The sequence below is a fragment of the Poecilia latipinna genome, unplaced genomic scaffold (genome assembly GCF_001443285.1).
Source record: "Poecilia latipinna isolate Pla-1442-1.1 unplaced genomic scaffold, P_latipinna-1.0 Scaffold445, whole genome shotgun sequence".
In the NCBI taxonomy this organism is placed as follows: domain Eukaryota; kingdom Metazoa; phylum Chordata; class Actinopteri; order Cyprinodontiformes; family Poeciliidae; genus Poecilia; species Poecilia latipinna.
Window position 1 is genome coordinate 315,871 of NW_015113061.1, and position 25,206 is coordinate 341,076.

The following is a 25,206-nucleotide window of genomic DNA, read 5'->3' on the forward strand; positions in this document are numbered from 1 at the left end:
CTTCTACCTATCTGGCCCCAGATCTCAAAAATGCTCCTTGAGGAGCATAAAGGAATAAATTCAGTCTAATTTTGGTTGGAACCTCAATTTTCTGATTACCATCACTTGAGATGTGTATTGATGTGTGTTGTTGCAGTTGAAATTTAATTGATTTACAGTACCCAAACGTTTCCCCATCTTTTTAAATTTCTTACTAAAAGATGTTGTGTATTTAAGTTCTTTGGATGATTCCATCTCACTACTTAGCAAGTATACTAATTACTAATTTACCAATGTAAAGTGACATTATGGTCCTCAGTCTATAACAGTTGGTGGCAGTAATGCAGAACTTCAATGTTTGCCAACTACCAATAAACACTAAGAAGAAGAAGATTTTTTTTGAGGGGGGGGGGCGCTGTGCATTCTGGGAACAACACAACGACTTCAAGATGGCGGCGAGCAGAAGGCTGGCCAAGGTAAACGTTTCCGTTTGAACTCTATGATGCATTCTTCTTAATATGTAGATGCCTTGTTGGGGCCAAACTTCGTGATCACATTGTGTCTAAGAGCATACAAAATAATGAAACAGTTCAATGCTGTACTTACTGTCTTAATCTTTAAATCTTCGGTTAACGAGAGGTCATGCTGGTCGTCCAGCCAGGCAGTAACGTTGTGGTGATCTGCGAGGAGGCCAATAAATTCATGGCTAGCCCTCCTAAGACATCCATCTTATGGATTTTGTATACGATTGGGTATCGGTTGCACCGGTGCTTTGATTAAAGAAGTCGTGGAAATTTGATGGTTTTGTTGTTGTTTTTTTTTGTCCAAACGTATATGATTTCAGTGCGAGACTGGTTAGGCAGTTTATTATTCTAAGATGGTAATAATTCATCACTCCGGTGGTTTAAGTCGATCACACCCTACAGGATAGTTATTAGCTGTGAATCCTGGGTAGGAAGTTTAACATTATGGAAACGAACTTCCATTTATTCTTTTGCGTGGAGTTTTATTTAATCAACTGTGGTGCACTTTGTTTTACAAAACACTGGTTTTTCAAAAATGCGGTCTTTTTGTATTGAGGGTCACATGACTATCAGAGTTATTAGTCACTTGATGAAGTCACATAAACTCTTATTACCTAGGAAAATACCTAGATAAAATCTGTTCATACAATTTATTCCTCCAAAAGACAAAATCACCAAAAATTTGATCAGTATATAATTTTTGATGTGTTTGAGTTGTAACAAGAAAACAAAACTGACGAGGCCAAAAGGATCATATCTGCTTTTTGTACTTCCAAGATATAATTGATCATTCAATTCGCTTTAAAAACACACCTAAACATTCAATTAATGTTTAGGTGTCTGGGGTGGGGAGGTTAGTCAAACAGGATCAAAACTTATGTAAGGAACTCTGGTAGGTATAGACAATATTATCAGCATGGTGTCTATATCGGCTGATATTAGCTGTAAAATTTAATATTGGACATTGGCCATACTGACAAAATAATTCACTGATATAAAAGGCATTGTTTTTATATGATAAACCAGTGACAATGAGTCCTGCAGCACAGCATCATAAACTGCTAAGCGTTAATGCATGACTGATGTGCTTTTTGCTTGTGAACAAGTAGAGTTTAGTTTTGTGAAGACTTACTGTTTGAGTATTGTTACTGTCTTAGAGAGAGCAGATGTTATGAATAAATTTGTCATTAAACATAAGTTCAAAGTGTTACATCATGTTCATCCTTCTTTTTAGCATTTGCATTGATAGCAGGCTAAATTGGCAAAGAATGCAATATTTTAATTTACACAGTAGAGAGAGTCATATTGTTTCAGTAAGTAGGTATAGGAAAAAATATTGGTATCAGTTATCGGCCAAATGAGTTTTAGTATATCGACATATCGAATATCGACCAAAAATCCAGTATTGTGCATTCCTAAACTCAGTGTCACTTGAACATCTGACTATTTTGGTAATAAGCAAATGCATCATGCCAATAGAAAATGAGAAAAGAATTTAGTCTGGACCTCAGAAAGAGAATAGATTCTTATTGTGTGTAGTGCTGCAGCTATGATTATTTTAGTAATAGAATATTCTGCCAATGATTCTGGCAATTAATTGGCAATTGACAAAATTGTCAGATTTGGCAGTAACTGTTTAATTTATAAGTAATGCAGCTTATCCTGCTCTGCCACAACTGCTCAGACTAGTTACCATGACCACTGATGATAAACAGTTATTTCTCCACCATTAAGCAGCTCACACATGAGGATTGACCTTCCCTGTAGCTCTGATTAGTTGTTTTTGACTGGGAGCAGTACAATAGGACCACTGGAAGGAGGTGGAGGGTGGAGGAGCTTGATTTTTTTTTCACAGATTATCTGTCTCATGCTGTCACAACATGGTGACATTTTTGACAAATAGTAAAAACATAATTTTTATAAAAGTTATATACACCAGCTTTGGATAATATTATATTGCTATAAAATATTGCTACTCTTACTTGAGCAAAATTTCTGGATACCCACTGTCAATAACTTCACTGAATGAAAAACAAATATGCTTTAAATGCATATTTAACCAAATAAGCATTTAAAGACAAGACACATACAGTTTGTTAATGTGAGACCCCTTCTTTAAACACAAGCTTCTTCATTTTCTATTTGCTGAGCTTCTTCCAAATGTTTTGTTGTGTCTAGAACAACTGTATGATGCATTATTCCAAAGCATCAGGAGACAAGCTTTGTTGCAAACTAACATAAGCATTGCAATAAACACAAGGTTCAAAATCATTGGGGAGAAAAATAATTGGTGATGTCATCAGGGATCTCTGGTGGTCTGCTGGCCTGAACTGGAGTTGATGTTTCAAGGAAGACCATTGTCTTCCATTGTCTTCCAAGTCCTGCTTTTTCCTTCCTTTTGTGATTGGAAATTGTAGTCGGCTGCATTGCTGGTACTCGGCCAACTACATGCGTTGTTTTAAGGTAATAAAACTATGTTGTATTTCCTAACCCCCCTTTTTGCACCTGCCTTTTTAATGAGCTCTTCCCTTGTGCTAACAGCCGCACTGCTTCCTGTTGGCTCTGTTTTGATGCAGGCTGGTTACGTCATCAACAAGCATTACCGCAGTTAGGCGGTAGATTGCAGATCGCTACCGTAGGAAAATTTCTATCGTTTCTACTATGCCGCTTATATTGCGCATTCCTATAAGTGAGGCAGTGTAGCAGTTTAATTCAAGGGTGTAAACTGCAGTCCTCCGACCCTGGAGGACTTGAGTTCAAGACCACTGATAAAGAGGTTAATTGTTCTTAGAGTGCTCTATCCATGCATAGAAATTTGAGTGGAAAGAAAGAATGTGGTTGGAGAGTGCACCTGGAAAAATCCATCTAAGAATCTGGGGGAGCTTCACAAGGAACATACTGAGGTTGCAGTCAGCACAAGAGCCACTGCAAGCCAGGGATGAAGTGAAGACCCAGGTTGAGGCCGAATGTTTGTCTTAGACAAATATTTTAGGACATTGCTTTTTATGTACTGTAAAATGCAAAAATTAATGAAAATGTAGTCAATTACTCAACCAACACTATTCTTAGTATTGAACTAATAATGGTCATCATAAGATTGCAGGTGTTTGCCCAGCCAAAGCTAGGTCGCACTGCTTGTTATCACTCAGACGTGCTCTTTTAAATTGAAGGACCAAACGTCAGCTGTTGTTGTAAGCATTCACATGCAACACAGTTTTGCAGACATTAGCAGTAATAGCTTTGTATTGTTGCTAGGCCTGTCGCGATAAACGATAAATCAATTAATCGCACGATAAATTAAAGCTATGACCTCATTTTAATTATCGGCGTTATCGTCTCTTCCTGCCGTTTTTTCTTTCTCTTGATGACACTGAATGAAAAAAGGCTCAGCTCCGGTGCTCTGCACTGACCCTCCCTTCCTCATTTCCTTAGTGCAATGTCCAGCTCACACGACACGAGTTGTCGGCCCATTTTGAAAACCTGAGAGACGCATTAACTGACAGAAATCCTATGTATAACGGTTCGATCGAGTTCGACCATCCTTCAAACAATGGGCACAAAATAATGGCTACAAGTCCAGTTAACTAATTTTAAAATCAGGCATTAATCAATGCTTTACTAGAATCTAGCTGCAATGCATGTGACCTATTTATGTCACGTTAACGAAGAACAGCTGAAATGTTACCGGGTTTATCAACTGCGGTAGCAATTTGGCTCCAACTCCTCCCCTTGTCATTTCTATATTCTTTGCACAAAATGTTGAATAAACATTAATGTTGTTTCCACATATCATCTCCGATGTCCGCTGGACTTCGGGTCAGCTGTTTGGGATTCCTCTCATAATTTCCCCTCAGAAAGCACGGAGGAGAATCCGCGCTTTCTGATTGGCTACCTGTCACATTCAGCGTTAAGCTCCCAGTGGGGAAAACCCCTGATTTAGATCGGAGCGGCCACAACGATCTACCGTAACACACCATACACTACAGGATGATCGGTTACGAAATCACCAGCGACAATCTTAGATCGGCCAACGATCTAAGATTGTCGTAAGGGGAAAATGGGGGCAAAAAATCGTGAAGTGTGAACTACTGCATTAGGTGATCGGATGTGCCCATCTTCTCTATTTAAATCTACTGATTACTGAAGGTCAATATAGTATACAGACTTCATAATCTGCACTCTTTCGGTTGAATGGAGTATTTATTTCCACTTTGGCTTCAGTTTTTATTCAAGTACGTTTTTTGTTAATGGAGACTGAGAATCCATTTTATTTTTGTTTTTGGTTTTGTTTATTTAGTTTATCAGTTCCAGTGTTATGTGTTCTTTTGAAAATAAAGTGTATCTAGCTATGGCAGGAAATCGCATGCATTATTACGTCATTTCCATTAAATCAGTGTCAAAAGGTCTTGAAACAATATTATCGTTTATCGCAGTAATTTTTTAGACAATCGCTCAGCAGAATTTGTTATCGTGAATTTGTTTCTGAGATGGTGGACTGCAGCTGTGCTGGGATCACTATGTTGCTTTTAATTCAGATCTTGTTGTTCGTCTGCGGGTGGAAATAAAAGGGAGTATTTTTGTAATTTTGAGAAAAACTATAGAGTCTTGAGCTGGCTTTGACCCATTTTGTTCACCAAGACCAAGCCTGAGGCTTGACAATCTAGCAAAGGGCCAGTCTGTGATCCGCTGTGAAAAGAACAGTTACTTTGAAGAAAGTTAAGGAGTTCATGATGTTGTGGGAAAAAAAACTATTACCAAGTACTATCAGGTGAAATCACTCAATCAGGCTTATTCATATATTGTGCAGAGAGCTTGTAGGACAATCAGTAATGAAGGGGTTCTGGGATGGCATTGGATGACAAACTATTTTCAGTCATTGAGGACCAAGGTTTGAGAAACACGACGCAGCAGTTGAGGCCACAATATAATTTGCAGAGTTGGCGATATTTCTCAGATGTTGTATTACTTGAGTTGTTCAGTCAAATTTTGAGACACACATCCACAGACACTCAGCCTACAACAGATATTTAGACTTCTGATCTTATTTTTATTTTATTTTTATTTTTATTGATTCCCAAGGAAACAAACAACATTTAGCCTCAACATCACATAGCCAACTTCAGCATTTGAGAAGGACAAGTTGACCATTACCTTATGATAAACAATACAAAGATACAACTGCTGGGTTTTTTTTTTTTATTTAAAGCACTTTGAAATGCCTTACTGCTGAAATGTGCTATACAAATAAAATTTGATTGATTGATTGAACTCCTCTTACCTGGGAAAGATTTTGAAGGTGGGAGTGAAAAATAGAATGTAAAAGAAGAAAAACTGAAATAGTAATGTAAAAACAAACTAAATAACAAAAATACACCACCAAAAGCATAGTATCAAGTAATTGTAAGGTATACCTATTATAGGAGAGTGAACCATAAGGGTAGTTTAATCAACTTTGGTCTCTGAAAATAAAATTGGGTCTTTAGAGTTCTACACACTCTACCCAACTTTGCCACCACAGACAAAATTATTCGGCCTTGTAATTGAGAGAGGCTGTTATTTGTTTCCATCTTAAATGTTAAATGTTATATCCATCCAGTTGTCTAAAGTTGGTTTGTCCTGTGATAATCATTTTCTTATATCATATTCTTTTTACTTGCTATTAATTAATTGGTCATCAGTAGGGATGCTCTGATCAGGTTTTTTGCTGCCCATTCTGATACTTATCACTAATGAGGCCGATCTCTGCCAATCGCCTGGGTTAACTGTTTATTTTATTTTAGTTATAAATGATACTATGTGATCTGGCGAAATTAAAAAATGATCTGGTAATAAATTCACCTAATTAACGTAAACAAGCAACATACTTCCAGGCACATTACCGCAGCTACTCAGCCTGAAGTGACCCAATTCCGATTTTTTTGACGTAATGCGACCTGTATCCGATCTTTTCATGGCAGTCTGAACAGCACAGGTCGGATTCTTTTTCGAATGTGACCCGTATCCGATACGTATCCGATTCAAATGCGACTTAACGTACAGATCGCATTCATCCAAACTGAACGTCACTGATACTCAACAAATCTCACTATTCTGTGTCCTGATACGTGCAAGCAGGAAGAAAAACAACAACCATGACGGACAATATGAGCATTAAGTTGTTAATGTGCTGCTCCGGCCGGACAACAACTTCAAATATGTAAGCTAAGCTCCACTGTTTGCCTCCATGTTTACTTCCACAAACACTGAGCACTTCTTCTTTTTATGGCAGTTGGCAGAACACTGAGAACGCTGATGCTATTGCGCCCTCTAGTGCGCATGTGGGATATTTTCAGGTCGTTTGCCCGTTCACACTGCAGAACGCGTACAGGTTGCATTTACTGGCAGTGTGAACAGCCCCGGCAAAAAAATCGGAATTGGGTCACTTCAGCGAACACAGATTAAAACACTCGGCCAGACCTCCAGTGTGCAAAGAAGTACGTCTAATAGATTTATAAGGTATGCGTCTTATTAATTTTAGATTGTCTTTGAGAAGAAAACATTGACTTTCTTCTTGGTAAGGTTAGCTTTCAGTGATTCATTAACTTACAGCTTCCTGTAAGTTAATGTTAGCTAAAGTTATCAAACTCCATAACTGTAAGGTTAGCCCTTATTCATAAACGTTTTTGAAGGCAGGCAAATAGATTTTTCCCTCCAATTTTAATTTGGCAAATGGTAAGCTACTATATTAGTCAAAGTTACCCTTTGGGTGTTTTATTTAGCAGCTTGACGGATGTGATGTGGTGCTTGTGTTCTTGGCTTTGCCAACTTTAACCACATACAGACTCATTTTTGCCTAAGAACACATGGTAAGGGGACAAAGGACGCTACTGAAGACATGCTACAGGTGTGGAGGAGACTTATGAGGACGAGCCATGGTACAGTGACTGGTACAGTGACTTCTGGTACAGAAGAAGTCACTGTACCAGAGTATCTGGTTGGAAATCCTTCAGAATGCTCATTAAGTGAAAAGATACACTCATGTGCCTAAAAATATACATTACGTTTTGCATTAGGAATAACAGTGGTTGGAACTTCTGCCAAACAAATATTTGGTCAGAAAGTTTTGTTCAGCTCTCGTCATTATTTTACTTGTACTAAGAATAGTACATGTAATAATAATAGAATTTACAGAGTTTCCCCTAGTGTATTATAAGCCTGGCGGGTCGCTAGCCTTTACGAGTTTGGACACACCTTTTCATTCAAAGAGTTTTCTTCATTTTCATGACTATGAAAATTGTAGATTCACACTGAAGGCATCAAAACTATGAATTAACACATGTGGAATTATATACTTAAAAATGTGTGAAACAACTGAAAATACGTCTTATATTCTAGGTTCTTCAAAGTAGCCACCTTTTGCTTTGAATACTGCTTCGCACACTCTTGGCATTCTCTTGATGAGCTTCAGTCACCTAAAATGGTCTTCCAACAGTCTTGAAGGAGTTTCCAGAGATGCTTAGCACTCGTTGGCCCTTTTGCCTTCACTCTGCGGTCCAGCTCACCCCAAACCATCTCGATTGGGTTCAGGTCCGGTGACTGTGGAGGCCAGGTCATCTGGCGCAGCACCCCATCACTCTCCTTCTTGGTCAAATAGCCCTTACACAGCCTGGAGGTGTGTTTGGGGTCATTGTCCTGTTCAAAAATAAATGATGGTCCAACTAAACGCAAACCGGATGGAATAGCATGCCGCTGCAAGATGCTGTGGTAGCCATGCTGGTTCAGTATGCCTTCAATTTTGAATAAATCCCCAACAGTGTCACCAGCAAAGCACCCCCACACCATCACACCTCCTCCTCCATGCTTCACGGTGGGAACCAGGCATGTAGAGTCCATCCGTTCACCTTTTCTGTGTCGTACAAAGACATGGTGGTTGGAACCAAAGATCACAAATTTGGACTCATCAGACCAAAGCACAGATTTCCACTGGTCTAATGTCCATTCCTTGTGTTCTTTAGCCCAAACAAGTCTCTTCTGCTTGTTGCCTGTCCTTAGCAGTGGTTTCCTAGCAGCTATTCTACCATGAAGGCCTGATTCACACAGTCTCCTCTTAACAGTTGTTGCAGAGATGTGTCTGCTGCTAGAACTCTGTGTGGCATTGACCTGGTCTCTAATCTGAGCTGCTGTTAACCTGCGATTTCTGAGGCTGGTGACTCGGATGAACTTATCCTCCGCAGCAGAGGTGACTCTTGGTCTTCCTTTCCTGGGGCGGTCCTCATGTGAGCCAGTTTCTTTGTAGCGCTTGATGGTTTTTGCGACTGCACTTGGGGACACTTTCAAAGTTTTCCCAATTTTTCGGACTGACTGACCTTCATTTCTTAAAGTAATGATGGCCACTCGTTTTTCTTTACTTAGCTGCTTTTGTCTTGCCATAATACAAATTCTAACACTCTATTCAGTAGGACTATCAGCTGTGTGTCCATCTGACTTCTCCACAACACAACTGATGGTCCCAACAACATTTATAAGGCAAGAAATCCCACTTATTAACGTGACACGGCACACCTGTGAAGTGAAAACCATTTCAGGTGACTACTTCTTGAAGCTCATCCAGAGAATGCAGTGTGTGTGCAAAACAGTAATCACAAGCAAAAGGTTGCTACTTTGAAGAAACTAGAATATAAGGCGTATTTTCAGTTGTTTTACAACTTTTTTGTTTAGTACATAGTCATGAAAATGAAGAAAACTCTTTGAATGAAAAGGTGTGTCCAAACTTTTGGTCTGTACTGTGTGTATGTGGCATTTTACTGGCAGGTCAGAATTATTCCTGAAAGAAAGATGGGTTTATAGTTTTTATAGTTGATCCACTGAACAGGGAGCGCCCACCAATCAGATCTCTGGCGCCTCAGCGGGCGGCTTGATCTCTGAAGTTTACCTTGGCGCGGATCGCTCATCTGCGGATCGCTGCTACTTGCTAAACTTTACTTTATGTAAGAGAAATTATTAATGACTCTGTTATTAAATCATTTGACAGTGTAATAAAACTTAATGAAATCTTTTTTGTTCCACTTTATTTCAGGTAGGGGGAAATATTAAAGACTGTGTTGTTAGTACTCCTGTCACAATAAACAATAAAAGTAATTGCACAATAAATGACACGAAACTCAATAATTTTCAATTTCTTCATTTATCTTTCTTCTCTTTTCTCTTTCTTTCTACCAAAACTGGTCTTCAGTCTGGTGCTTTGATCTCAACTATCCCCTGTTTTGAAAGACAGTTTTGTTTACAGAGACCTAAGAATTCATTTTATTCATTGTTTCTGTTGGGTTTTTTAAAATTATTACTTTGGATATTTCCAGTGTCCTCCAGTTCCAGCATTTAAATGCTTATAAGAATTTAAAGTTTATTGATCCTTGAAAATGTGTTATTGCATTTTTACTATGCCATTATTACTATCACATTACTTGAAAATGGTCTCAAAACAATATCATTTATCGCAATAAGTTCTGGGACATTTTAATGTCCAGCAAAATTTGCAATGGTGACAGGCCTAGTGGTTAAAGCTTTTGACAGTGTAGTAAGACATAACAACCTCATTATTACTGATCCTGCTTGTTCCACTATACTTGAGGTTAGGGGAAATATTGATGACTGTGTCGTTGAAGCTTTTTACATTGTAATAACACTTAATGATATCTGTAACTAGTTCAGTGTGTTCCAGTGTGTAAGGGAAAATATTAATGACAAAACTATAATGGTTTCAGGACTGTCACAGTTCAGATGAACTAGAATTGACAGGATAATGTAATCCTGCAAAAATACATAACTTTTTAAAGTTTGGTAAAACTCACCTGCTAGGATATATTTATGACAGATGATGATTCTTGGTTAATGTCAAGTTGTCATAACAAGGATATTTTTCTCCCAAGATAATGACAAGACATTTTAAACAGTGTCAACTTTGTATTAAAAGTGTCATTTACCAAATGACACTTAATGACAACAGTCATAAATATTCATGAAGACTCCTTCATGTTCATGACAGGTGTTATGCCATGTTTAAGACAGTGTTATGCACAGCCCTTCAAAATAAGTGTTATCAAAAGATTTCAATCAGTTATGAAGTGGTCAAAAGTTTAACCCCACACTGTATTGAGAGAAGTGAAGCAAAAGGGGCCGAGCTTTTCACATTGCTAGAAGTGTTTTTTGTTTGTTTTTAGCTGTAGACACTTCCTTTTTAACAAATAAACTAAAAGAATGCTATTTTATTGGATTTTATAAAATTATATAAATTTTATAAAGTTATAAAATTTATATATAAAGTTATATTATTTTAAAATAAATTGAATTATTTTCTGCATCTGTTATTGTCTTTCTGATATTGTATACTTAAAAAAGGCTTAAATGGTAAAATAAAAAAATCTGTGAAATGTGCCAGTTTTTTTTTTTATCTGATTAGTCATTGCAATAATTGATAAATATAATTGTTAGTTGAAGGGCTAGGAAGATTCTCGTAGGCTTCACTTCTACCTACTAAGAAAACACATGCAATCAGTGTTTTCTTAATTACAGATGAATAAAGCCATTACATCAGTAACAGATAATGTATCTATAATTTCAATATGGGGCTTTTTTTTTTTAAACTTGAATAATTCTTGTGAATTGTACAGGCACGTTTCTCTATATCAGTGACCTTTGGCCTCACTCTCCAGAAGGGCCCCTGCTTAAACTGGGAGCATGATACATTCAGGGCTGAGTTCTTTTTGTCTGAGAGGAACCTTTTCTGTTCATTTGTCCACCGCTTATGACCTCCTCAGCTTTGTTCTACTTATGTGGACAAATCATCTCTGTTTAAGAAGAGTCTGATGTTGTCACCAATCTTCCTTGCTTTGCTTCTTTCACTGCTTCTTGTGGTTCTCTTGGTTTCTTTGACTTGACCTGCAAGCAGCAATGATGATCTGTGGTATTCTGTCAGTTTTAATTTTTTCCTCAGACAGTCTGGTTTCCTTTTTCCATAGATTATTTTTTGTGTCTTCCTTAGATTGCCTCTTAGTTTGTGTGTGTGTTTCTATCCGTCGATTGATCACAGCATTTGCAGTTGAGACTTTTAATGTATAATATGTGTCGTGTTTGGTTTATTAGGAACTTGAAGAGATTCGGAGATCTGGGATGAAGAACTTCAGAAACATTCAAGTTGAGGAATCAAACCTATTGTCATGGCAAGGGCTTATTGTTCCTGTAAGAAGTTGTCTCTTTTTGTTTTTCTAGGCTGATTTGCCTTAATTTGGATTTATAGTTTTAATCATTAACTTTTCTTCCAGGACAATCCACCGTATGACAAAGGTGCATTCAGGATTGAAATAATTTTTCCAACCGAGTACCCATTCAAGCCTCCCAAAATCACATTCAAGACAAAGATCTATCACCCCAACATCGATGAGAAAGGTCAGGTGTGCTTGCCTGTGATTAGTGCTGAGAACTGGAAACCCGCTACCAAAACTGACCAAGGTTAGTGGTACCACATGATAAAACTGCCTTTTTTTATCATAACTTATCTGAGCTACCTGATGAAGCTAGTTGAGCTATTTTACCAATAAAATGTTTGTTTGTTTTTTGTTTGTCAATTAATGCTATTTTGTTATTGTTTCTTTGAAAACATATTTAAAAAGCTCTTGATGTCTCTCAACCTTTTTTGGGCCACCACCCCTCTGTCCATTATCCAGGTCACTTGACTGCCCCCCTTCAAAGAAGATGTAGGCTACTTTGCACTGAATATGCAAAGATTTGTTTTGTGGCACAAAACAAATAAATTCAAACTCTATCAGCTTTCTCGTTCTGATGTTAATTACTAAATCTTCAAACTAACAAGATTTAGCAACTAACTTTTATCTGACCTGCCCAGATAAAAGGTGTAAAAGATAATTTTTTTTATCTGGCCAAATTGGCCAGATAAAAAATGTACAACAATGCTAGTTTAAACTTCAAACTATTTTCAAAAATCTGTGTTCTGCAACATTAAAGCATTGCTAGAACTGCAACTATGTCAATCATAACTCATCTTCTCTTTGGTGTTTTTGACATTTTCCTGTGGTGCAGCTCTGTGCTGACTTCAGTAGAACGGGATGTCAGAGTATCATCTATAAAATTTCACTCATGTGGCATTCACTGTGAAAACCAGTGCTTTAAGTGGAAAAATAAAAGTTCCTGAGCCTTTTAATGCCATAAATATTGGACAGAAACTTGTATTATACCTTTACAAAGACCNGACAATTAATCGCTCGGCAAAATTTATCGTGACAGGCCTATTGGTAAAATAATAAACCAAACTTGATATAGTATAATTTAAATCAGGCTAAATTTAGTTTAGGAGCAGAAAACATAAATGATTTTTCTGCAGTTTTTGCATCTAATTTCTGCCATAAATGAGAAAAAATCTGAAATGTACATATGCACATTATCACTTTAATTATTAATGATATTTTAGTAATATTAAAAAATACATATTCTAATATTTTAAAATGTATATAATTTTTAATAAAAACATCTATTTTAATATTTTGTTCATATAATTTTCACATTTCATGAGCAACATATTTATATATTTAATATTTAACTTCATATATTTCAATGTTTTGAGAATAATGTTTTTAAAAATATATATTCAAATATTTTACTATATTTTTAATTTTATGTATTTTAACAATTTAACGTTATTTAATAAGCATATTTATAATATATATTGGAATATTTCAGTATAATTTTTTATATAATTTCTTTCATTTTAATGTTTTAATATTAGTTCTTAAATATATTTTAATATTAATGTTTTCATATAATTTTAATAACATACATCTTTAAAATATAAATATAATTTTTATTTTAATATTTTTATATAATTTTTAGTAGTATATATTTTAATGTAATAATAACCCAGCCTTTAGCCCTTGTTCTTGCTGCAGGATGATGATAAATCATATGAGTCTTATAGAAGCAGCAGACCTGCTGCAGATGTTTGTTGTCGTATTTATCAGTAACTGAGTTCCTGATGAATCATCTGGGTATTTTAATGACAGGCGGCCATTTGCATAGAACTCTCACATTTCCCCGTTCAGGAGGTTTAACTTCCTTTAAGCTGTGAACTGTCGGCGTACGTCCGCCGTTCCTCTCTGGTAGGAAGCAGGCAGCGTTAGTGGAAATGATGAACCATCGGCTGCCTTCATGGAGAGTGTGTTTCACCACAGTGGCAGATTTGGCGCCACCACTTCCGCCTCGTGGCGCCCACAGCTGGTGAGAAGCAACAGGCTCGTTTCAGGATTTTAAAGCTGCAGGCTGCTGCTGGTGGTGAACCGACGATGATGAACGGTTCGTCTCAAACCATCTCCACACTGGTGGGGGCTAAATTAATCACATTTTCTCCATTTTTGTGAAGCGGTGTTCAAACGATGAGTGTGTAACCTGCACACTCAAACGATGGTGATTGAGACATCACCAACGTCTCAATCACGCCGTTGAGACGCTTGACATCACCAACGGCGGGCTTGGTTTGGTTTCTACGCCCACCGCTGAGCTGAGGGAGGAAGCTTCTGAGGTCGGCTGGGATTTCCTCTGATTCAATAGATTTGAAAGCGACACCGCAGCGCGCAGAGCAGAGCAGAATGGCCCGGCGGTACTGGGGAATGTCACTTCCACCTGAACTTATCCCACATGCAAAGCAGCATCTGAGAGCCAAGAGTCAGGGTGTCAGGAATCCATCCAGCGCTGATTTCTGCTGTGAGGCAACACCTGGAGGCAGCGTCTCTCCTCCGCTACTGTCACTTTAATCTCACTCACATCGGTTTGGTTAAATAAAACCTCAAATCACAGCAAACCTCATCTCAAACCACTTTACTGTAGAAAAAAAGCCACACTTCTAGGTTTATTCTGTATTTGCTTGCGGTTTTAAAATAACTTCTGCAGGGTAAAAAGTCTTATTTTTACTAGATTTGTAGAATCAAGCAGTCAACACAGTAGGGCCTGTCTGATAGCATGAAGTAGGCTGCAAGAGAATAGATGAGAAACAAAGTGGAGGCGCCGTTACTCTGCATCCAGTCATGTAATCAAAATCATACTGTCACAAAAATGTTCATAGTGCCATCATTTATTATCTAATTTCTATAAAATGTGGCTTACATTAAAGCTTTGATATGTAAAATTTATATTCTTTATAAATATAAATCTATAAACAGTTTGGTTTTTGTCAAGATGTAAAAGAGGACAGGACAAATTTCCATTTTATATTAGACAATTTAATTTTACATAATTGGAGCCATAGGAGTCATGGTGCAGAGATTACATTAGCATCAACACCAATGGATGGATCAAGCATATTCTAAGCTCCGGAGGCCTTGGTTAAGGTCAGACATCATGATTCAACAGCTAAAAAGAGACTGGGCAAAAATGGCCTCCCTAGAAGAGTTCCAAGAGCGGAATCATTTCTGACCCAGAAGAACACACAGGTCCGTCCCACATTTACCCAAAAACATCTTGATGATCCCCGAGACTTCTGGGAAACCGTCTACGGACTGAGTTTTGTTACATTTGGCATGAAACTAACATTTCAGAAACAGTTGATCACACAGAGTCATGCCGCTGCATGTTCATCCTGATAGACGGAGAGGAACCGATTCCTCGTTATCCAATAGAACCCGGTCCACTCCGGACAGGAGCCGCATCTGCTAGCATCACTAGAACCGACATTACTCCTCTACTAGTACTGAACAACATGCTTTTTTAGTAGATAGATCTCTGAAGTGATCATTGTCTCTGTGTAGCGTGAGCTGCTGTTAGCTAACCATCCCAAAGCCTGATGTTTCCATGGAGACCGCTGTGAGCGAGTTGGACAGTGATCACTGATAATGATCAGTCCACATTAATGAAAAGCAGTTTATCAGAGGCCTGCTCTGCTGTAAGCGTGTTAGAGAGGGACGCTGACGCAGACGAACAGAGAGTCTGCGGCTCCGACATGATCAGACACAGCCGATCAAACTGATAGAGTCTCCATGGAAACCAGAAACAGATCAGCTCCTCCTGCGTTTCGCACTGGGGTTGGCTTTCATGTCTGCTGTAGTCGGAGTTTGTAACACACAGGAACATGTTCAACACGTTGGTTTGAGTGTGATCTGGTGGATCTATAGATCTGTAGATTACTGGCTGCTACTATTGTTTTACTGACTGACTTAATGCTGATCTAGTGAGTAGCTTAACTTCTGGTTAACTTCCCAGAAGTTGACTGGTTTTAACTGGCTGAGCAGCAAATGGACTCAGGAATGTGCTGACTTAGTGTTTGGTTTTTGTTTTCCTTACAGGAAGTCATTTAACTGGTTGTGTTGCAAATAAATGTTCTTCTTTTTCACTTACTTTGTTTAGTTTTTTAGCTCACTAGTCTTCCTAGTTATTCCAGTAAAGAGGATAGGCTGTGATTGGGTTCACTCATCTCTTGGATTACTGGCAGCTTTGTTGTTGTATTCATGGAAAATGGAAAATGTGTGTATTTGTAGAGTGTATGATAAATAAAATGCAGGTTGGAAAGCTGGAAACATGAACTGTGGTCCGCCTGAAAACCTCGCTCTCTGTTCGGTTGAAGTGAACTCTGGTGCGGTTTGAATGTAGATGTGAATGCCAAGTGGACCAGAGACTGCTTCAAATACAATCTTGCATGGCATTCTGGGTAAATGCAAGCAAAACAAATGAAAGAGTCATGAACTAGCAGCAGAAATGTCTCGTAAATAACCGATGCAACTTTATTTGTGTTTACATTTCACGATAAAGGAAGTTGCATTCATTGTCTTTTTTCGTGTAGTTTCCTCCAGTGGTTCTTAGTGCAGTGCCCCCACAGGTGAGGAGGGGAACAGGTTGCTGAAAGGGTTTGGTTGGTTTGACTCAGAGCAGAGAGAAAGAGAACCACAGCAGCTGAAAATGTAACAAATGTAACTTTGGTCCCAATCGAACCGAGTCTAGTCTTTAAAGTAGACTAACTTTCTGCACAAATTACACACACTTCCTACATCTGACAGTAAAAAGTATTTAAATGTAGTTTTACTGAAAACCGCCCAAACCACTCAAGTGTCAGACTGACTGCAGAGTTTTCAGATGAGTCAGGCCGGCTGAAAGTGAGACCCAGCAGCAGACCTTGTAGCTGGACAGACGGCAGCCCTCACAGCTACCTCCAGCTCCTGCTCATTAGTTATAAAACTCACTTCACAGTGCGTGCGTGTGTGTGAGAGTGTGCATGTGTGTGTCTGGGGGGCTGTGTTTCCTGTCCTCAATGAGTCCATGGCACGACAGCGATAAGAGCGCCGGAGCTACATTATGTTTCCAACTCCATTACAGATTAGTCCAGATTGCTCCCCTCCTCCTCCCCAAAGCCTCCTCATCCTCCCATCCTTTACTCCTCCTCCTTTCTCTCCTCCTCCTCCAATCAGCATTATAATATTCAGCAGCTCTAAACTGGAGAACATGTAATCATGCAAACCAGTGGAGAGCCAGACATCAGACTTTTTGGCAGCTGCTTACATTTGCTCTAGCAGTGTGTGTGTGTGTGTGTGTGTGTGTGTGTGTGTGTGTGTGTGTGCGCGCGTGTGTGCACTCCCAAAATAATGATGTTGAATGCTCTCTCTCTCTCTCTCTCTCTCTCTCTCTCTCTCTCTCTTGTCATCCTCTCCTCCGACGGTCTCCTTCCTCTCCATTTTCAGCTCAGGATGTCGAGGTTGAAAGTTCGCACGCGAAGCTGTGTGTGTGTGTGTGTGTAGATGTTGAAAGTGAGCAGTAACTACGGTAAATTATCCGAATTTCCTACAGTTGTGTTGAAGTGAACAAAGAGCCTTCCTGAACATCAGACATAACTCTCTTTTTTTCTTTCTCTCTTTCTTTCTCTTTTTCCTCTTTCTTCTTTACATTGTTGCTTTTATTATTTTATTATTCCTTTTTCTCTTCATTGCATTTTTGTTCCTGTCTCCCCTCCCTCCTTTCCTTCTTTAGTTTCTTCATTCCTTGCAATCTTCATCCCTTTTCCCTCCTTTTCTCTCTTCTTTCTTTCAGTCCCTCCATCTTTCCTGCCTTCCTCACTTAGTTTTATTTGCCCTCCCTTCCTTTGTTTCTTGCTTCCTACCTTCTTTCCTTCCTTTGACTCTTCCATCTTGATTTCTGAGGTCCGATGCTTCACACCAGTCAGAGATAACAAAAATCATAAATCATATTTTCTCAAATTCTTAAGTTGTTTGTTTGACTTGAAAGACAGCAGGACATTTCTAGTCAAGACTATTTAAATTTGTTCCTCTAAGATTCTGGAATGAAGGTTATCATGAAGGTTAACATCAGCAAAGCTTCTGATTTCATCCAAAAGCTGAGCTGCCAAACTGGAGCCTGGCCCCTCAGGGTGGGACACACCTGCAGCGTGAAGCTAATCTCTTGACAGCAGCCAGGAATTTTAATTCCTTGTTGGAGAGACACTGAGTGATGAAATCCACTCTGTGAAGGAGTCCAGACCTGGAGCTGCCCGCTGACGGACGGGTACGATCTGTACGGCTGACCCAACAGTCACATTGACGAGTGTATATATTCAACCTTACTGCTGCAGGTCTGAGGTCAGAGGTCAGGTGTGGGTGGGACTGTGTTGTCAGAAAACAAAGCGAGCCGGATTATTCCAGTAAACAGCGTCCAAGATCCACCTGCCACCTGTTGGTAGATTAACCCTCCACTGAGTGTGTTTGGTAAGATATTAATAATCAATATTATACAGAAGAACATAATCACAAATTATTAGTAGTAATATTTATCCTAAAAGGAAATGAAATGTTGTCACAAGTGTCTTTAGAGTCGTGGGAGGATCTGTAGAGTTTCATGTAGCAAATGAAGGAGAACTTGTCAACATACAACTGGATGCCATCTGCATAGAGTTGATCAGAAATAGACTGAATAAAGCTAGCTAATTAAAATTGGGCCCAGAATTGAGCCCTGTGGAGCCCCTCAGGTCAGAAGAGAACCTGTCTGTCCTGATTCAGAATCTCCTTATCAGATCTGAGTCCAGTTCAGTGCCCAAAAATACTGAGCTGCAGACGGCTGCTTTCAGCTGCAGTCCAGGATTTCTCCATCTGCCTCTGACCCTGTTGTTGTTCTCCAGAGCGTATATTTAGTCGCCTGAAGTCGGGACCAACGCAGAACAAATGCTACCCTGTCATTTAGTGTCGGGCCTCCAGGTTTGTAGCCGTATAATTCAGCGAGTGGTTGAGATTTTCAGGCAGAAGAGTTGGGTTAAAACTTTAAATTCTGCTCTTTGTAATCGTTTTTTCTCTTCCTGAGAGGGAAAATGAAAAACCTGCAGCATCAGCAGCTGATCTCTGTTGGTGCCTGTTCTTCTGGGTTCTTTCTAGTAATAAGCACCATGTTTATGTGGGGTTTTTATCGTCACGGGTGGGTGTGGAGCTTTACCTTGGATCAGCAGCGAAACAGGAAATCCATGCATGTGGGGAAATGTAAGAAGTATCTGACCATTTAATGGCTTCTGGTGGTGCAGATCACAGCAGCTGTCACTGATCAAAGGGACGGGAGCAAAACAGGACGTCACACAGCAGATGAAGCATGTTTGGTTGATTTACAACCAGAGACCAACTCACAATCTGAAACCTGCTGGCGTTCATGTCCAGACCTGCGCTCCCCGCTCATGTGAGAGCGAAAGGCATGGAGCGAGCGCCGGTGATCCTGATCTCCTGTCATACCCCCAGCCCCCACCGCCTCCGTCATCCTGCAGCCCAAAGAGAGGCAGAACAATGGCTCCTTTCAGCGCTCCGGTTTCAAAGTCAAAGAGAAACCACAAAGTGCAGGAGAGCCTGAGCTGGAAGACTGAGGGATGGAGGAGAGGGAGAGGCGAGGAGGCCTGTAGTCAGGGTCAACAAGTGCAAGAAGCGAGATGAAGAGCTAAAGCTGGAAAGTCTGAGAACCTGAAGATGTTTCTCTGAAACTGAAAGAAAAGATGAAGACGCTTTGTCCAGAAATCTGTCCTAGTTTCTGAAAAACAGAAAGTTCTGTTTGCTGAAAACCTTCAAAACGCATAAACTCGTGTTTAGATTTTTCTTCTAGACCAGGAGTCTGCAGCCTGCGGCTCTTTGGAGCTTACTAAATTACTCTTAATAACTCTGGTTAAAATGAAAAAGAACAAGTTATTTTAACTTTTCAAAATTTTCTGCAATATTTGCATTGGATTTCCACAAAGAGTAACACTAAATGTACCAGAAATATGCATTTAGGTCTGTTTTCTCTGGTATTAGTGGAATGCTTGTTTGGGGGAAAAAAAAAACATCCTCTTTTATTTTCATCTTCATTTTAAATCCTAAAAATAGAAATGAAATGCTGGAGACATTTCCCAAAGCAAACTTTCATCTTTGTGACACTAGCGGCTGTAAGTGAGTTTTATTTGGCCGTCCTCAGAGCAAAATGGCTCTTTAGTCTTAAAAGGTTGCAGACCTCTGGACTGCAGTTTTCTCCAATGTTCCTGAACTCTCTTTAGTTCTGTCATAACCGTGTGGAGCCAACAGAACCGGAGGATCAGTTCTTGTTTTTGTCAGAGTCCAGGACCAGATGGGTCTTTTTGATCAGCCAAATGAGTCTGGAGAGGAGCCGTCCGCAGCGCTGCGGGGCCTCCTCTTCATCACAGAGCCGTAGAGGAGGAGGAGGATTTGGTTTCTCGTGTTTTAGGACGGCGCTGGAGGTCAGCTGGTTCTGGTTAAATGGCGGCTCTGGAGCGTGAGGTCAGTTTCTACTCCATCAGAAAGAGAACTGGACTTTCCTAAAAGCACCTGTGCTGCTTTCGCTGTCCTCGCTTTTTACTTCTGCCTCTACTCTTCTCCTCCATCAGAGTCTTTTCATTCCTGGTATTTTATCCTCACCTGGTCTCCTTTTTGTTTGACCGAGTTTCTGATAATTACTCACACCTTTTTTCTCTCCTCTGGATCAGACTCTATTCTTCTTGTCAGGCCTAAAATAGCTCAGTGTTGTTGTAATAACACAGAACCACTAAACCAAATGGCCTCCAGCTATGACTGTGTCGAGGCGCAGCGCTCTGAGCATGCCCAGACCAAAACCACTGTGAGGCAACAGCGAAACCCAAGACATGGAGAAAACAACACGTCGTCGCTCTCGCGCACCACATCCAGCTGCTCCTCGTTTGTTTGCATCTTCTCATTATTTTTCAGACTTCTTCTTCTTTCACTGAATGCATTCGGTCGTGTTGGGTTTCTGTTTGAAATGCGTCTCTCTTTGATTTCTGGAAGTTTTTGGTGTGTCATCAGGCGTTCCTTTGCTCTGAGCTCATTTTTGTGACATTGCAGTAAATAACTCATGCGGTTTTGTCTCCTGTGCATCACCAGTAATCAGCCAAACTCTGAAAAGTGTGTTTGGATAACGATTTCTATTCAAAACAAAAGACTGAGTTTATTTTATTTAAGGGTGGAGGACACGTGAGCGGTGTCTCTCAGCAGTGACCTAGATTTGCGTATCACTGTTAAATTAATTAAATTAAATCCAGTAGAAAACAACAGAGCAGAGGTCTGAGTACACAGCCTTGAGGTATCCCAGGTAAACCAGGGCTATAGAAAAGTGAGTACTACAAGTATTTTCCAATGCTTTTATTGTGAAGTGACTTTCTTAAGGTGGTGGTTTCTTGATAGTCATTTTTCTTTTCTCTATTTTGCAGCTGAAACATGAAAGGTGTCGAAATGGACCACTTTAAAAATGAGCAAGCTGATTTCTGTTCAGATAATAATTTAAAAGTGCGCTTACTTAGTAATTGTGATAGTGATTACTTAGTTCTAGATTAATAACCTGTTAATATTCTGATTCAGAAAACCCGCTCTTTTTTTATACGTTTCTTTGCAAAGTTTTCTAATATTGAAATTAGTCTAGAGTTTTTTCTGTCTGTCTTCTATGAATTCAGTCCTTTAAAAGTGCCAGTTAATCATGTTCCTGTCATTACATCTCGTTCATTTTATCATTAAATATATAATTGTTCTTCATCAGAAATTTCAATGGTTGGTATGGCCTAATTAGCAGTGATTGAAGCTAAGAAGCGTCTGTTTCCAGACGTTTGGAGGCATGCTGGTGAAAATCGTCCATAAAGCAAGTTTTCAGTTCTATAAAATCAGTTCTGAGTAAATAAACACATAAAGCAGGCCTGAACACATCCAGTCATGTAGAAGCTCCGCAGCAGTGGGAAGACGGCCTGAGGACCGCTGAGGGGAAACGGCATCAAATCGATTGTTGCTCTTGAGTCTTGGCATAAATGGAGTTTAATGGCGTGCGGAGCGCGTCCTGGGAGCAGTAAAGCATTTGAAAGGAAACTCCCTCTGAGCCGAGTCGGAGCGGAGGAGCACGGGATTAAAGAGAAGTGTGTTTTTATGTGATCTTTGTATGTTGTCACTCCAGAGGAAGCCGGCGTGTTGCCAATCAGTCATGATTAGGTTGGAGAGACCTCTCTGGCTCTGGGTGTGAGCTGGTGTTGGTGGGTGGTCGCTCGGCGCTCATCATGTGTGAAAAGACGGAGCTGAGCTCTGGGAATGTGCAGCTCCATTAAGCAGAGTAAATGAAACATGCAGCAGCGTAAATCATCACAAGGAGCGTCACTTTTTCTGTCGTCCTAATAGGCCCACTTGTCTCTAATGAGTTTCTGTCTCGGTTCCTGTGGCTGCCTTGGTATTCAGCTCCGGCTGTGTCAGGATTTAGGAAGTGTCCCTCTTCATATTTTGCTTTTCTGGACCAGAGAGTTGTGTAAGCGTGCATGAATGTGGATTCCTTGGTATGAAATGTTAAAGTTGGCTCCTGCAACAGGAAACTCCCAGTTACGAGATTTAAAGGGTGATTCTGGGACGCTTCCCTCCTTTGTACTGCGGTTGGTTTTAGAGCAGCCATCTGGTTGGTTGTTCCTGCCTTTGTAGCTGGACACCATCACATTTTCTGGGATTACTGGAGCTCTTTACAAGGGAAAGGTTTGGGAACTGATTCCAGTTTTCTCTCTTCATATAATAGATTCTCCATCCAAACTCAGCTGAGCTAAACGCCTGGAAGAAGAAGAAAATACAAACTTCTCACACCTTTTGTCTTTCTGCTTTCTCTGTCTCTTTGGAGGAAAAACTTTGATTTGGCCCAAATCATTTCAGTTTTTTTTTATTTTACGATTGTAGAATATTTAAGTGTTTAAAGTTTTATAAAGTTATCATTAATACCCACAGATGTGTAGGATTGTGTGCGTTCACTGCAAAAACACCAAATGTTTCTGTCCAGTTTCTATACAAATATCTTATTACACTTGAAATAAGACGAAACTAATTTAAGTAACTTTTCAGACAGATATAGGAACTTGTTTTAAAGCAATAATTTCTTAATATTAACTTTAAAAAATAATTTTTCCACTGCGAGATTATTTCACTTTCTCTGTTTTCAATGAAAATAATCTGCCAGTTGAACTAGTATTTTTAAAATCAATATCAAGTTATTATTGACTTGAAACAAGCAGATTTTCTGCCTTTTTTTATCCCTTTTTATAGTCAGAAACCTGTTTGATGTTGGATACGATAAGAGAAACCAAACTGCTGAATCATGTTAAAACCACAGACTCAGAGAATGCTGACTCATCGGTTGCCATGGGGATTTCCCCCATTTTCTACAAGCCACAGCTCCACCATTTTTATCGGAGGACCAGGAAGCAGCAGGCCTGAATGAAAACCTCAAACAGAGTTTCTTTGTATAAATTACCAGTCTGATTTTAAATGTTCCCAAACAGAAGAAGCAGAACCTCTAATATAACTTCAGAGGTAGATGTTTCTGTTTTACTTCATGCTGCACTGTTGAAAGAAAAAGTCAGAGCTGCTGTTTTTCCTTCACTGAGGCCAAAATAAGAAGTTTAAATCAAAATGTTTCTGCTTATTTCAGAGTGGAAACCAACCTATTGGATAAAGTTTAACGTTCTGAGTTATTTAAGCTTTAAACCATGAAGTTACAGAAATAAGTGACTGACTTATGGAGTTAAATTGGCCTATTTGCTCATTTTTCTGGGAAACTGAACTCCAAATTATTTGTGGAAAATTTGTTTATTTTCCGTTTAATGCAACTCCAAATTTGTCTATTCACAGATATTTTTTAGGGCACATCTAAAATATTCAAAATAAGTATCAGCTTTGGAAGCGACTCAACGCGCTGTTATTGTCTGGTGGTTTGCAAAACAGCCAGTCCAAGAGTGGCTTTCACTTTCTTTGTTGCTGATTGGCTGAACCCCCCAGGGCTTCTGTACGTATTAATGCATATTAAGTTGCATTTGGTTTAATGTACAGATGTAAGGCCTGAAGTCGTGGTGGATGGTTTTGGTACCTAACCCCCATTAATCCCAGCGGTCCTTTAGCTGTGGTGTTTTATTCCCAGTTGAATCCCATTTTGATGCATTCGTTATGGAAGCTGAGGAACAGGAAGAGGAACGGCTCCAGATGTAATAATGTAAATAAATGTGCTTCCATTGTTTAAGTTTGGCAAAATCATCAACTTAAAGAGTTTATTTGCCGTATGTCAGTGTCTTTTCTTTTGGATCTATCTGTTAAAAGCATCTGTGCCTGGATTTTTAAAAAGCCACATTTTTGTGCTTTGAGTCACAAAGGCCTCGGTGTGAAGCGTTTCCTCCTCCTCCAGAGTTTGAGCTTGTCAGACCTAATCACTGTGAGGATGTGCTGGTTTTCTGGCTGATCTCTGTTGCTTTTTAAAGGACTTATAATCTCCGGGTTTCCATCCGCTGCCTCCAAATTACACATTTCATTCCTTCAGGATTGTTTCCATCGGTGGCGATCTGCCTCCCGATCGATGGGGTGTCTCTGTGAGCCTCGCAGGCCTCCGTCCACCACTTCACACGCAGCCGTTCTTCCCCCAAAAAGTCCCCTTCCCTGCTGAGTTCAGATCAGCGAGTCCAACGGGTAATTTTGTGGCTCCGCCTGTTCTCCTCGTTTGGCCTCTGGAGGAGCGGCGTTGGGTTTCAGAGCTCTCACTCTGCAGCTGCAGCTTTTCCTTCTCTTTAGTTTCAGACTCCAGCTCTCCGTCTGCTTCCCTCCTCCATCATCCACTTGAGCTGCTTTCCGTCTCCCAGCCCACCTGCTTCCTCTCTGAGGGATATTTTAAGCCGTTATTTTCTCCGCTGTTATTGAGTTGCTCTGTCTGAGTGATAAGAGGAGGAAGAGGAAGAGATGCAGGAAGCATCAAGCCGCTCCGCCCTGATAGAAACATGCAGACCGATAAAAGCTCTTCCCTCTGCTCCATCACCTGAAGTGAGTTCAGCATTAAAGATGTTTGGTTTGTTCTCCTGCAGCCGTCATGAAAGCCGGCCCAAACGGCTCCGGCTGGAGCAGCGAGCGAGAACTGCTGTTTGGAGGAAACGTCCAGAGCGCCGCGCCGCCGTCGCTCTCCGCCTCCTTCTCCACGGTGACCACCTCCATCGACGGAGTCAGCTTCTCGGAGGGAGACCTGCTGCTGCAGGTTTGGCTTTGCTTCAGAGCTGCAGCTCAAACGTGATTGGTTCAGAAAGCAACCGTGCCTCCTCTGTGTCTGCAGGCGCTGAACGGCTTCGTGTTGGTGGTGACGGCTGAGGGTTACGTCTTCTACACGTCGCCCACCATCCAGGACTTCCTGGGCTTCCACCAGGTACAACACAGCAGCTACCGCAAAT

The 25,206-nt window shown here is 40.0% G+C and overlaps 2 protein-coding genes across 2 annotated transcripts in view; both read left to right on the top strand.

The window, feature by feature from the left end:
* The window catches only part of LOC106951192 (aryl hydrocarbon receptor-like), a 53,826-nt gene that overhangs the window by 22,206 nt on the left and 6,414 nt on the right, over positions 1–25,206 (top strand). The window contains exons 3-4 of the mRNA XM_015038575.1: positions 24,850–25,016; positions 25,092–25,181. Coding sequence (XP_014894061.1) covers positions 24,850–25,016; positions 25,092–25,181 — 257 coding nt within the window. The remainder of the gene's footprint in view (positions 1–24,849; positions 25,017–25,091; positions 25,182–25,206) is intronic.
* Positions 353–12,010, top strand: LOC106951193 (ubiquitin-conjugating enzyme E2 L3). Its single transcript, XM_015038576.1, has 3 exons — positions 353–455; positions 11,622–11,717; positions 11,801–12,010. Exons 1-3 carry the CDS (start codon positions 429–431, stop codon positions 11,990–11,992), a joined length of 315 nt encoding a protein of 104 aa, XP_014894062.1. The 5' UTR covers positions 353–428; the 3' UTR covers positions 11,993–12,010.

Bases quoted from the DNA above. Each gene is read 5' to 3' on its own strand.
- LOC106951193 (XM_015038576.1), top strand. From the start codon at position 429: ATGGCGGCGAGCAGAAGGCTGGCCAAG. The intron at 456-11,621 runs GTAAACGTTTCC...TTGGTTTATTAG, and splicing joins CGAGCAGAAGGCTGGCCAAG to GAACTTGAAGAGATTCGGAG. The intron at 11,718-11,800 runs GTAAGAAGTTGT...CTTTTCTTCCAG, and splicing joins GGCAAGGGCTTATTGTTCCT to GACAATCCACCGTATGACAA.